At 36.2% G+C, this 12,508-nt stretch overlaps 1 protein-coding gene across 1 annotated transcript; it reads left to right on the top strand.

Annotated features, from left to right (window-relative positions):
• Positions 1 to 251: 251 nt before the first annotated feature.
• LOC115983560 (zinc finger CCCH domain-containing protein 24) lies at positions 252 to 9,023 on the top strand. Its single transcript, XM_031106272.1, has 14 exons — positions 252 to 985; positions 2,633 to 2,725; positions 2,808 to 3,146; positions 3,257 to 3,329; positions 3,630 to 3,762; positions 3,833 to 3,986; positions 4,167 to 4,250; positions 4,553 to 4,675; positions 4,987 to 5,154; positions 5,240 to 5,374; positions 5,626 to 5,721; positions 6,957 to 7,289; positions 8,392 to 8,435; positions 8,518 to 9,023. Exons 1-14 carry the CDS (start codon positions 302 to 304, stop codon positions 8,762 to 8,764), a joined length of 2,706 nt encoding a protein of 901 aa, XP_030962132.1. The 5' UTR covers positions 252 to 301; the 3' UTR covers positions 8,765 to 9,023.
• The last annotated feature ends 3,485 nt before the right edge of the window (positions 9,024 to 12,508 follow it).

Below are 12,508 nucleotides of genomic sequence, written 5' to 3'. Positions count from 1 at the left end.
TTTATTAAGTATGTCAAGTAGGTTGGGTCAAGTCAACCCACCTCATCAACAAATCAGGTTAAGGTTGAAGAATCATAACATGATTGGTAAATGAGTTGGGTTAGGATTGAGCTATTTAGTTGAATACTCTTACCTCAATACAATACGAATTCGCCATGCTAACCTGAATTGACATTCCTAATTACACATTTTTTCACACATTTTTTTCACCCACACGGATTCTTAAAAAATACAAACAGCGGCGACGCGTGTAAAAGAACGTTACCCAACGCCCTAATTCCTAAAGGTAAAAACCGAGGCAATGGAACCAGGACCAGCAATGGCGGCTTCTCCAAATAACGAACTCTCTCCAATCGAAACCCTAAACTCTCCACCGTCCACTCCTCCCCAAATGGACGGCCACGAGTCCACCTCCACCACCACCACTACCACTATCACCACCACCACCACCACCACCACCATCACCACACAATCCCAACTGGACACCAATCAAGAACCACTCTCCAATCCTGAATCATCAGCGGCAGCATTGCCATTGCCGTTGCCAGTGCCAGACGACGCTGTATCGGGCGAGAAGCGAAAGCGAGAGGAGGAGCTACCGCCGCTGTGGAAGACGAGCCTCTGCTCCTACTTCAGGCGCGACTCAGGGTCCTGCAGCCACGGCGACGCGTGTAAGTACGCGCACAGCGAGGAGGAGCTCCGTCCGCGCCCCGATAACACGTGGGACCCGACCTCTGAGCGTGCGAAGAAGGCCATGAGGTCTGAGACGACGACGATGACGATGACGAAGAAGAAGAGCGAGGTTTGCGAAGCGGATATCATGATGACTGAGGCCCTCGTTGATGATGACGATGACGACAACAACAATGGTGATGATAACAATAATGGCGGCGGTGGTTGCTTGGACCCTGAGCTTAGCAAGTGCTTGGTTCATTTGCCTAGGAAATGGAACTCACAGAATCTGACTAGCTTTCTTGGTGAACAGGCAAGTAAGGGTTTTTGGTTTTCAGGTTTTTTTGTTTCCATGCTTATAGCTGAGTTCAATTTTGTAATCCACTTTTTGTTAGAATAATGGCTAAATGATTAGAGCTTATCGTGTTTGGTTGCTTGGAAAATGTGGAAATGTGCAAACTGAACGTGCTTAGCGAAGGTGTACTTGTAATGTGAATTAGAAGAAGTTCAAATTCTTTTGATAAATTGAGTGATAGACTAATGACATATGCTACCCATTCAACTTATGGACTTTGTAGTAGTATAATTTTCAGTAACCTTTTGTGGGAGATTGCAAAAACTTCAGTGAACAATTTGGCTGAATTTGTTTTAGGTTTCTATAGATCAATCTTGAGTTAAAAGATAGCGAAAAAGAGGAAACAAAGGGAAAAGGTTACATAGATAGTAGATTGTGAATACAAGAAGAATTGGCATGTAAGATGAGCCTATACTGGTGCTTCTGTACTGATTGGTTTAAACTTTAAACAGCTGTATGTTTTGCCATGTACAAGAAAACTTAGCATATGTGATATATGAAAAACCGATGGCATTCGTGTGTGATGAGCCATAATCAAAGGAAACCTCTTAAAAAAAAAATATTTTAGCTTAATTCTATGTGTTGGTCCTCCCTTCTTCAACTGCAGTCACACCCTTCCTGAGCATAATTCTTTTTTGATGTAATTCTTTAGGCTTGTTCGTGTCTATCGTACATGAAGTAGTCTTTATTTAATAAAATTGTTCTTACCCATCTCAAAAAAGAAAAAGGAAAAAAGAAGAAGAATTGGATGGAGGGCAAGATTGTGTGTTAAGGCCCCTCAATGTGTCCCTTTCTTTGGCTGGACCGTGGCTTGGGGGAATATCCTAACATGTGAGAATCCTATTAAGCAAGGCTATATGCTATTAGGGTGGTGTTTTATTTGTTGTTGTAAAATGGGGAGACAGTGGATCATCTGCTGTTACATTGTTCTGTTCTGTTGCATTTGTGTTGCGGAGTTTTGCATTTAGATCTTTTGGGATTCAGTGGCTGTTATTGGGGAAGGTTATTGACCTATTGTCTGGTAAGCATTTGTCGGATGTTTGGAATTTAGTCCCATAATGTTTGATATGTGGACAATTTGGTGGGAACGAAATTGTTGAGGATACGGAAACCACAGCAACCCAATTGGTAGCTTTGTTTTGTGGTTTTTTATGTGATTGGTCTTGAGCACGGGGATTCACTAGTATGAATTCATTCCTGAATTTATAGTCGTTGTCTCATTGTACATAAAATTTATTCTGTTCTATTCTTTAGTCTTCTTTATGTCCTTTGTACATGGAGTAATCTTTTTGCAATAAAACATATCTTACTTATTAAAAAAAGGGTTGTGTGTATAACTTACCAATTGGAAGAAAAATTGTTGGCATATCTGTCATATGGTTTGTTAAAAAATAACATATTATTGAAGTTAATGATTTGGTTGGGAATATTTTTGCATGACATTAACACTCTTAGAGTTAGTGAAAAGCTTTTCAATCTTACCAAATTTTTTTTCTTCTCTTTAGATCTTTCGGTTAGTTGATTAATAGTCATCTATGACTCTTCCCATCTTTAGTGTGTGATAGAAGAGATACTGGAAATTTAAAAGTTCTTTTCTTTTTCCAGGGAGTTCAGTTCAAATCTGTGAAGAAAAAGAAAGGCATGACTGTAGGTTTTGTGACTTTTGAAAATGCAGAACAATTGAAAACTGCACAGGAGGTATGCCCTGTTTATTGTGTATGTAATTAGTACATCAAACTTGCTATAAATATGCTCACTGGCACTAATCTCATTGCAACAGGAATTGAAAGGAAAATCTATTGGCAACAAAATTTTAAAGGTTGCCGATGTCATTCCTCGATCATTTGATAAGAAAATTAGATCAACAGTGGCTCTCCCTTTAAACAGACAACAAACTGGGGAACCTTCACTGGATGGTGAGAATGCAGGGGTCTCTATATCTTCAAATGGGGTTGAGGATGGTGATACAAATGAAGATGAGAAACATGGTTCAACAGTTGATGGCTCTGTTGCAAGGGCAAGAAGCGTCCGCGATGTTGTGACTCCCCTTGCTCATATGCCTTATAGTGATCAGTTGGAGCACAAAAAGACCTCCCTTATGCAAAATCTCAAAAAACTTGTTAGAAACACTTTTTTCTGATCATATATTCTGTCTATGATTGTTTTAATGTCAATTTGATTGAAGAAGAATTTCTCAGCTAACTGAACTATTATGATTTCTTGTGGCAGACTAGAAATGCACGTAAAGCTTGTCCTCATGGTGTTTCACTTCCAGAATGGATTCTCAAATCTAGGGAAATAGGTACTCTTCTTACTGTCAATAAAAATTCCAGAAAGCATGATGCCACAGAGCTATTCATTCAATATTTTTTCGAGTTGATAGGTGGTGGATGGAGTTGCTTATGACATCACTGACACTCTTAATTGCTCCATCTTTGTTGACCTCACAGAGCCACAGTCGTGTTTCTTTCATTCTATTGAAGCAAGATTCGCTGAATTTCAAAATGTTTACTTATAAAAAAAAGAAGAAGAAGCATGATGAGTTATTATAGTGGCTAACATGTCTGTTATTGTTCTTTTCCTTGTCTTTTGAACCCTGCAGGTGGTCTTTCATGTGAACTACAGGGCATAATTGAATCACCCCTTGTAAATGGATATCGAAATAAGTGTGAGTTTTCGGTTGGATATTCTCTACAGGGCAAAGCAACAGTGGGATTTATGCTCGGTAACTTTAGGTACTTTCCATTTGCTCAGTGTTTGGAGTACTTATTGGCATTTGAATAGTTTACTAAAGAAACTTCTCAGGGAGGGCGTGACAGCAGTTGAAGAACCGGTGGATTGCCCAAATGTTTCAAGAATTGCTTGCAAATATGCTTCTATCTTTCAGGAATTTTTGCAACAATCAGAATTACCAATTTGGAACAGATTTAAGAATATTGGATTTTGGCGTCAATTAACGGTATATATGCTGTTTCCAGAGCTCTAAGTTCTGGAAATTTAATCATAATTATTGTTGCTGCCATGCAGCTTTTGAGCTACTGATAGAGAATGCTTACTCTTCTGTTGATACATGCCTAGAAATGTAAACATTACTGTCATTCTTTATATTAGCATTCTGTGTCATAATTCATGTTTCAAGGTTCGAGAAGGAAGGACACCTGGGAAGGTTGTTGACGTTGAAAATTCTGATGCCAGCATTTCAGAGGTCATGCTTATTGTTCAGGTTAGTGCCTAATGAACTTGTCTAATAATACTATAGTTTTTTTTTTTTTTAATAAACCTTTTCAATTGGTGAAATTCCTATTAGCCATGCATGTCTGAATGCTCCACAATGCTGTTAGAAAGAATGAACAGAGAAGCCACATTGGCTCATACTGGTGCAATTGGTCACTTGTATGGCAGATGAAAATTTTCATTTCAAATGTCAATAAACTGGATCGGGTTGCTTACAAATGATATGAATCATGATTTTACTTGTAAACCTTTCATTTTATAGCCATTTCCTTTCATATCTTGGTTATGTAGGTTTGCTCTGTGGGCCTTGATGATGCTGTTGTAACTGGTGAATTTGAGAGGCTGGCTCAAGCATTTGCTGCAGGAGCTATTGCAAATTCTCCATCTTTGCCTCTGACAGCTTTGGTTGTTCAGGTACTAGCTGCTTGCCATAAATTTTCATTATTGGAGAGGTTTATAATTTGACAGCCTTCTAGATACTTGGTGCTTTAACATTCTGGCAGGAATCTTGAAATGATTTTATGAACATGCTCTGTCTAATTGTAGCACATTGTGGTTTGTAGTGGATATGTACAATCTACCTGTCATAAATAGCCTTATGTCACAGGGCCCAAGAAAGAGGAAAAAACCAAAGTTTGGCGGAGTCGAGGCAGCGTGGTGATATTTTTTCTAGTTTATAATCCTCTCTTTAATTTCTAAATGCCTTGTGGTTGGTTTTCATACAGGATCACCAAGGAATATCAAATGCTGCACCAGCTGATGCTCCATTGCGCCAACTGCCCATTCCAAAGGCTGCTAGTCCTAAACTGGAGACCAATGATGTTGCAGAGGCTAGAATTCGTGACTGTATAAGCAATCTTCAGTTCTGTATATCTCCCACAGCTTTTTTCCAGGTTTGGATCTCAGATTCTTGTGCATCCCTTTCTCAAGAAAATAGTTTTGTTAGTGGCATTTAATATTTCCCTAACTGTATTGCAGGTTAATACTCTTGCTGCTGAGAAGCTATATTCACTTGCTGGGGATTGGGCTGGTCTGGGTCCTGATACATTGCTATTTGATGTATGCTGTGGTACTGGAACAATTGGGCTGACTTTAGCACATCGTGTTGGAATGGTAATAGTAACCAACCCAGTTCCTGCATTCTTTCTTCTTTTCAGACATGTGATCAGGATCGTAATTGTTCAGTGCCCTAAGCAAATCATGAGTCTCCCATTTTGGAGAGAAAAGTATATAAGTAAAAACATAAATGTTGCATTGGCTGATTGAGATTCATACTATAGAAAACCGGTCCATGTTAATTCCTTTCTTTCTTTCTTTTCTTTTCTCAAAAGGTTTAACTTGTTTTGGCTTTAATTTTCTACCAGGTTATTGGCATTGAAATGAATGCTTCTGCAGTTTCAGATGCTTATAGGAATGCTGAAATAAATGGCATTGAAAACTGTAAATTTGTTTGTGCAAAGGTGAGTTTACAATTTTCCTCTTTAACTTGGTTTCCATTTGTAAACCTAACAAAGAAATCACAAGAAAGAAATCCATTCCCATTTATAGTTCTATTAGGGGTTGTTTGAATCTTGGATTCCCAGAATCCTGGATTTCTAAAACCATATTTTTGGGAATATAGGATTAATGCATTCAAGTCATTAGTTGTATTCCTGTTAGATTCTTATGAAGGTAAAATTTTAATGTTTGGATAGATAGTAACATTCCCAATAATAATTACAACTTTTACCCTGAATTTTTAAAAATACCCATTTGCATTATATAGCATATGAAAATAGATTCTCTAAATTCTTCTTATTTTTTTATTAAGTAAACAAATCTTTCAATAAATTCCTCAAGTATATATAATATTCCATAGTGCATACCCAAACACATTCACAGTGCATACCCATTCAAAGTGGAAATCACGTTTCCATGAAACATAGGAATATGATACTTGTGGGAATGTGACAATCCCAGAATTGTTGAAAATATCCATGTGCATTATATAGGAATATGAAAATACATTCTATAAATTTTTCTTATTTTAAAAAATAACCATGTTAATTTTATAGCATATGAAAATACATTCTATAATTTTTTTTCTTAATTTTTTGATAAGTAAACAAAATTGTAAATAAATACCTCACTTTAATGTAAATATTCCAAAGTGCATACCCAACCATATTCACAATGCATAACCATTCAAAGTGGTAATCACGTTTCCATGAAACATAGGAATATGATACTTTTGGGAATTTGACAGTCCCAGAATTTTTAAAAATACCCATGAGCATTATATAGCATATGAAAATACATTATATAGATTTTTCTTATTTTTTGATAAGTAAACAAAATTCTAAATCACTTTCATGTTAATATTCCATAGTGCATACCCAAACATATTCACAATGCATACTCATTCAAAGTGATTATCACGTTTCCATGAAACTTAGGAATATAATGCTTGTGGGAACGTGACATTCCCAGGATGTGTTGTGTAATTGAAGAACTAAATGTGGTAATCTCATTAACTTCCTAGAAAGTAATAGGAATTTTCAAGACTCCACAAACCAACTGGCCCCTTAGGAGTTGATTAAACAACTTTAAATTTGATTTTTGATTTTTAATTTGGTTAGGCTTGTCGTTGTTGCTTGTATTATTGTATTAATTATATCACATGTTTGTTGTATGTTTTCCATTGATGAGGCAACAGGCAGAGGATGTGATGGGATCACTATTGAAAGAGTACCTAAATGTGCCTCAAAAGCCTGATGAGATTTCAAATACTTCTGAAAATAGTGACAAAGAAAACGCTACTGCTGGAGAGAAAGATACCTCAATTGATGCTGTACTAGACCTTGAAGAGAGCTCAAGCCATGATCTTATAAATAACAAAAGTGCTTCTGGTTGTTCAGAAAATGTAGAGCAAGAAGCTGGAAGCCAACTCCAGAAGAATTGCACTTCTGAAAGTGAAAATACTTCTGTGCAGCAGTTTAAAAATGTTGTTGCTATTGTTGATCCTCCGCGTGTTGGACTACATCCCATTGTAAGTTACATGCTTCATATGTGCAGTTGAATCTAATCTCCTTTTTTACCAAAAAAAGAAAAAAGAAAAAAAAAAGATCGTCAACACCTCTATTCATTCTATTATTACAAATGCCTTGGTTGCTTGATAATCTAAAAAATTCTTTAAATTTTAGAGCTTCCCGCATGGCTAAAGATTAGTTTAAGGCTTCCCTGGACTTAATTAAAAAGAAAAGAAAAACGGATTAGTTTAAAACTTCCCTGGCTAGAAAGTCCCCTTGCCGCCAACCAATTTGTTTTCTGAATTTTCAACTTTTATGGGATACATAGAATTTTCTATTCCTTCTTACTCTTACACCAACCAAGTAGGATCATTGGATTTCTTTGGTCATAAATTATCAATATTTTGCTTGACTTAATTTAAATGGAGGTTGGGTTCTAACCTAAAGGTCCAGGTTAGAAAGTAAAATATCATGTGGAAGCACCTAGTGTATTGTTGAATAAGTGTTTAGAGGGATCTGGAATCTACAGCACTTTTATGATTATTATGATCAAGTCAGCTTTGTCGTTCATCATGCTTAAGTCATATATAATACTTTTTGTCTTTAAAGTCCTTTACTCATGCTCAGATACAGCATTTCGTCATGCATGAATTCCCTTTTCCTTCAATATCTCATAATTAGAGTTATAAAGGGCCCTGCCTTGGTTCCCCTGGATTATTTGATTCACAGTTTTGGCGAGTGGGGTCGTGTATCCGTAGTTTACTTCCCAAGGGTGGGTCCAAAGGGCCCTGCCTTGGTGAGATTCCACGTTATAAAAAAATTTGAGTTTAAAGAAAAGGTTTTTTTTTTTTTTTTTGGTTTGGGGGGTGGGGTGGGGGTCGGTGGTGGTGTGGGGATAGCACATGCAAGTAGATTCCAGAAGCTGTTTTCAGAAAACTACCATCATTAGGCTGGGATTGGTGCCATGAGAATAGTACCAATTAGGCTGGAATAAACATGTATAAGAACTTACGGGTGGTATTGCCTTTTTGGATGGGAGACATCTTGTAATTTTGGACTAGATATCTTTTGCCCTCAAACCATAATACTCAAGATGCTTACTCTTGTTTTATGGGGATGCAGGTGATAAAAGCTCTGAGAATGCATCCTCATCTGCGGAGGCTTGTGTTAGTTCCAAACTGATATTCTGTTTCTCATTTTTCATATCTTATATTCAATGTGATTCAATTTTGAACCTGTTTGGTGCAGTTACATTTCCTGTAATCCTGAAAGTTTAGTGGCAAATGCTATTGAACTTTGCACACCATCTCCTGAGAGTATTGAGAAAGGGAATAAAAACAACCGGGGATGGAGAAATATGAGTAGTACCAGTCTAGCACGGCACAGAGCCAAGTCTATGCCCCCTTCAGAGCCTTTCCAACCTGTAAAAGCCATGGCTGTTGATCTTTTCCCACATACTGTGCACTGTGAACTGGTGATGCTCCTAGAAAGGTAGGTATGAACCAAAAGACTTGCTAAAGGCTTAGATGAGTTCTTATTACCCACAAACTTAGATAGTAAAAGTTTTTACATTTACCAATTTTGTTATGTTGTTGTATGCGAATTCGATCAACATAATTCCGCCTGCTTTCTTCCATTTAACTCATCAACTTATTACCAACTTGGTTGGTTTTTGTGATCATTAATACAATTAACAGATTATAAGTTTGGTAATAAAAATGCTGTCGTGGGTATCAGGCCCTGGGCTTTGATTCTGGATTTGGTTGAATGCTATATAAGCCCGACCTGCTTAAACAGCTTCACCCACTTTTGGATTTACTGTAAGGTGTCCACAGTTGAGTTGGCACTTTAATAGAGATCACCCACATTTGATCATCATTTTGACTTGAATTAAATATTTTTTTTAAAAAGAAAAAGAAATGAAACTACACAAAAATGATACACAATCTTTAGTGGACCTTGATAATGTAATTTTATGGATCCCCCCACCATCATTCAAGAGGATTGGGTGGATTTTGGTAGTGTCGTTTGGTCACTTGGTAAGATATGCATGTCATGTGATACACACTGCCACTGCCCACTGCCACAAGCCCACAGGAGTATTACTGCACTTTTTTGTTTTTGCAAAGTAATTTGAACTTTTGAAGAGACTAGTAGAATATTAGTATTATAAATTTTTATCCTTAAGTTTACACACCCGGTGGGTTTGAAGCCACGAATATTAGTGTCAATTAATTATATATAGTGCTCATTAAACTATTCAGACCAAGCAATGCCAATGCTTTTTATCATTTTTTTGTGGTACTAATTCGTCGTTACCTGAAATTGCAATGTGCTGTCTTTGGCTGAATTTCAACTGAAGCTTTATGGGTTTCCTTCCATTTCAATGGTAGTGGAGACAGGTAAAGCTAGGCCTGTCAAGCAAAATAGTATCTGGAACTGGAAAGAATGTTGTCAATTTACACCTCTCTCTCTCTCTCTCTCTCTATCTCTAGGCCAGAGTGCCAGACTATGCTTTATTTTTCAAACATAAAAGTTGGTCTGGCTTTGATATTGAATGCTTTTGACCTGCCTAAATTTAGAGCACCTTTTAGGTTTGCGTTTCCTTCAACGGTAAAAAAAATCCCCATGCCTACTTTAACCGCCAAGACCAAATGCATTGGATTGGGCCATGTCACTCACCCGTAACAGGATGTACTTCCTCCTGTCTGAGTGTTATCCTTTTGCTTTCTCTTCTTTTTAGATCCCTAGGCGACACAGAAGACAGGACATGCGAGCAGTTCCCATTGGTCTTCCGTGCATTATTAGAAGAGAAAGAATTGCGTACTTCTTTTAAATCTCAAAAATTCTCAAATCATTCTTTTTATTTGAATGGTCACCACAATTGTGCCACCTCAAAAAGTTGACAATGTCTAAACCGATTCTTTCCATATCTCTTACCCAAAATTTATATTTCAATTTTTTTTTTTTAAATATATTGTTCTAAAATTAACCATTACTAGTCCTACAATTGAAAGTGATTGCTTTTTATTTCTTTTCTTTTTTTCTGAATAATTGCTTTTACTTCTTGGTCAAACTAAAGGCTATTATGTTATCACTTCGATAGACATTTTAAGAAATAAATAAAGCAATCGTTTTAAATTTGTTAAGGATTAAAAGTGAAGCGTGGGTTTGGATTCAGCAAGTTGAATCCTGCGTCCACGTTTTTTTTTTTTTTTTTCTTTTTTTGCTTTCATGTGTTTAAGGAGAGACAGATTTTACTATTCAGAGACAATTTTTACTGTTTATATACTGTTTCATTACTGTTTATCACTGTAGTAATACTGTTCATACATTAAAAAATATTAAAAATGGGTCTCACGACACTATTTACACATTTAAAAATTATTTTGTTACAGTATTTTCAGTTTTCAGTTTCAGTAACAATAAATTCAATCCAAACGGACCCGAAAATTTCAAATATTACGTACGAACTAAAAGTAGTCGCATTGAAGTTGAGGTTCGGGTTAAAGCTACTTCTAAATTAAAGGTTAAAGATCAATAATGTAATTTGTCTAAAACAAAAAATTTGAGTTGGATTTATTTTTCATTTTAGGCAAAAACATGATTATTTTTATTAGAAGGGATAATAAGATTTTAAAGTCACCACGTTTACTTCATTTAGGGTCTGTTTAGGATTCGCTTATTTTGCTAAAATTGATTTTTTTTTCTCTGAAAATATTGTAGATAAAAGTAAAAATTAGTAGAAATAGTATAATGGGATTTAAAAATAGTATCGAAAAGTATAATGGGACCCATGAATAATAATAAAAATAAACTGAATGTTAAAATAAGCTGACAAAATTAAGTCATGCTTAACACACACTTTATCATGCAAACACTTGAGATTAAGGATATTGAGGATCCGTTTGGATACTACTTATTTTTTTGAAAACTGAAAACAATAAAAAAATAATAATAAAGTTACTGTTCACGCATTTGGCACTGTTCATTAGCCTAAAATCACTGTTTATGGACAATGAACAGTGCCAGACGCGTGTCCAAGAAAAAAAAACACAAAAAACGTAACGCAAGAAACACAATACCCAAACGCCACTTGATCTGTTTACATTGATAGAAAGGAAAGTTATATATAAAAAAAAATTAAAAAAAAAAAAAAAAATCATTGAGGTTAACATTATCTTCCCGAAAATTGTTCTAATTTTGAGTTTGCTCTCCCTTGTCTCTGTTTCCCGTTGAACATGGTCCTCACATTAGGTTTATTTGGCTAACTAATTTTAGCTGATTTTATTAAGTACTAATTTTTTTTCTTCAAATTTTATATTTTTTAATTCTGATTTTTTTATTAAAAAAAAAAATCCAAACTCAGAATAGCACTTCTCTTTCGCCGACCGTACCCGGTACTGTCAAGTATGAAGGACCAAAAGCCACAGCCACTTTGTGGGTTTTTATTTATCCCACTGAGTTATTGATTATTTTTACAGTGACGTCAATTTTCCCTCTGCACTTGGAGCCCTTTTTAAATTTATAAAAAAATTGACGCATTAGAAATTGTAAAACCTGCCAGAGTCCAGACCATATTAGAGCATTCACATCAGCTCGTTTAAAAGATTCCATCTATTTTATACTAAAAACCTACTTTTTCTATTTTACACTATCACTTTTACAAAATACTCACATCAGTTCATCTATTTTATCACCCCTCTTATTTAAATAATCAATTTACTTAATTATTTTATTATTTCTCTCACCTCACCGTTTTAATACGCGCTCTCTCTCCCTCTCCCTCATATTTTCTAATTTCTCTCTCTCTCTTCTGTTTCATCTCTCTCCCTCTCGGTCTATCTCTCTGTTTCATCTCTCTCCCTCTTGGTCACAAACCAATCCACATCATCACAGCTCCGATCACCGATCCACAGCTTCGATCACAAGCATCGATCCATAGCTCCGATCACCGATCCACAGCTCCGATCACAAGCACCGATCCACAGCAGCACCGATCCATAGCTCCGAGCTCCGATCAAGACCCATACCCACGAGCTCCGACCAAGCGAGACCCACGAGCTCCGATCGTTCCGATAAGCACAGATCTGTCTCTTTTTTGTTTTTCCGTTTGGGTTTGTTTGTTTTTCTGTTTGGTTTTTTTTTTTTTTTTTTAGTAAGTATATCTCTGTGTTGGTTTTTAAGCACCAATCAGTCTCTTTTTTGTTTTTCCGTTTGGGTTTTTTTTTATCACCGA

This window comes from Quercus lobata, chromosome 1 (genome assembly GCF_001633185.2).
Source record: "Quercus lobata isolate SW786 chromosome 1, ValleyOak3.0 Primary Assembly, whole genome shotgun sequence".
Lineage (NCBI taxonomy): Eukaryota > Viridiplantae > Streptophyta > Magnoliopsida > Fagales > Fagaceae > Quercus > Quercus lobata.
This window is presented reverse-complemented; position numbering and strand designations above follow the sequence as displayed.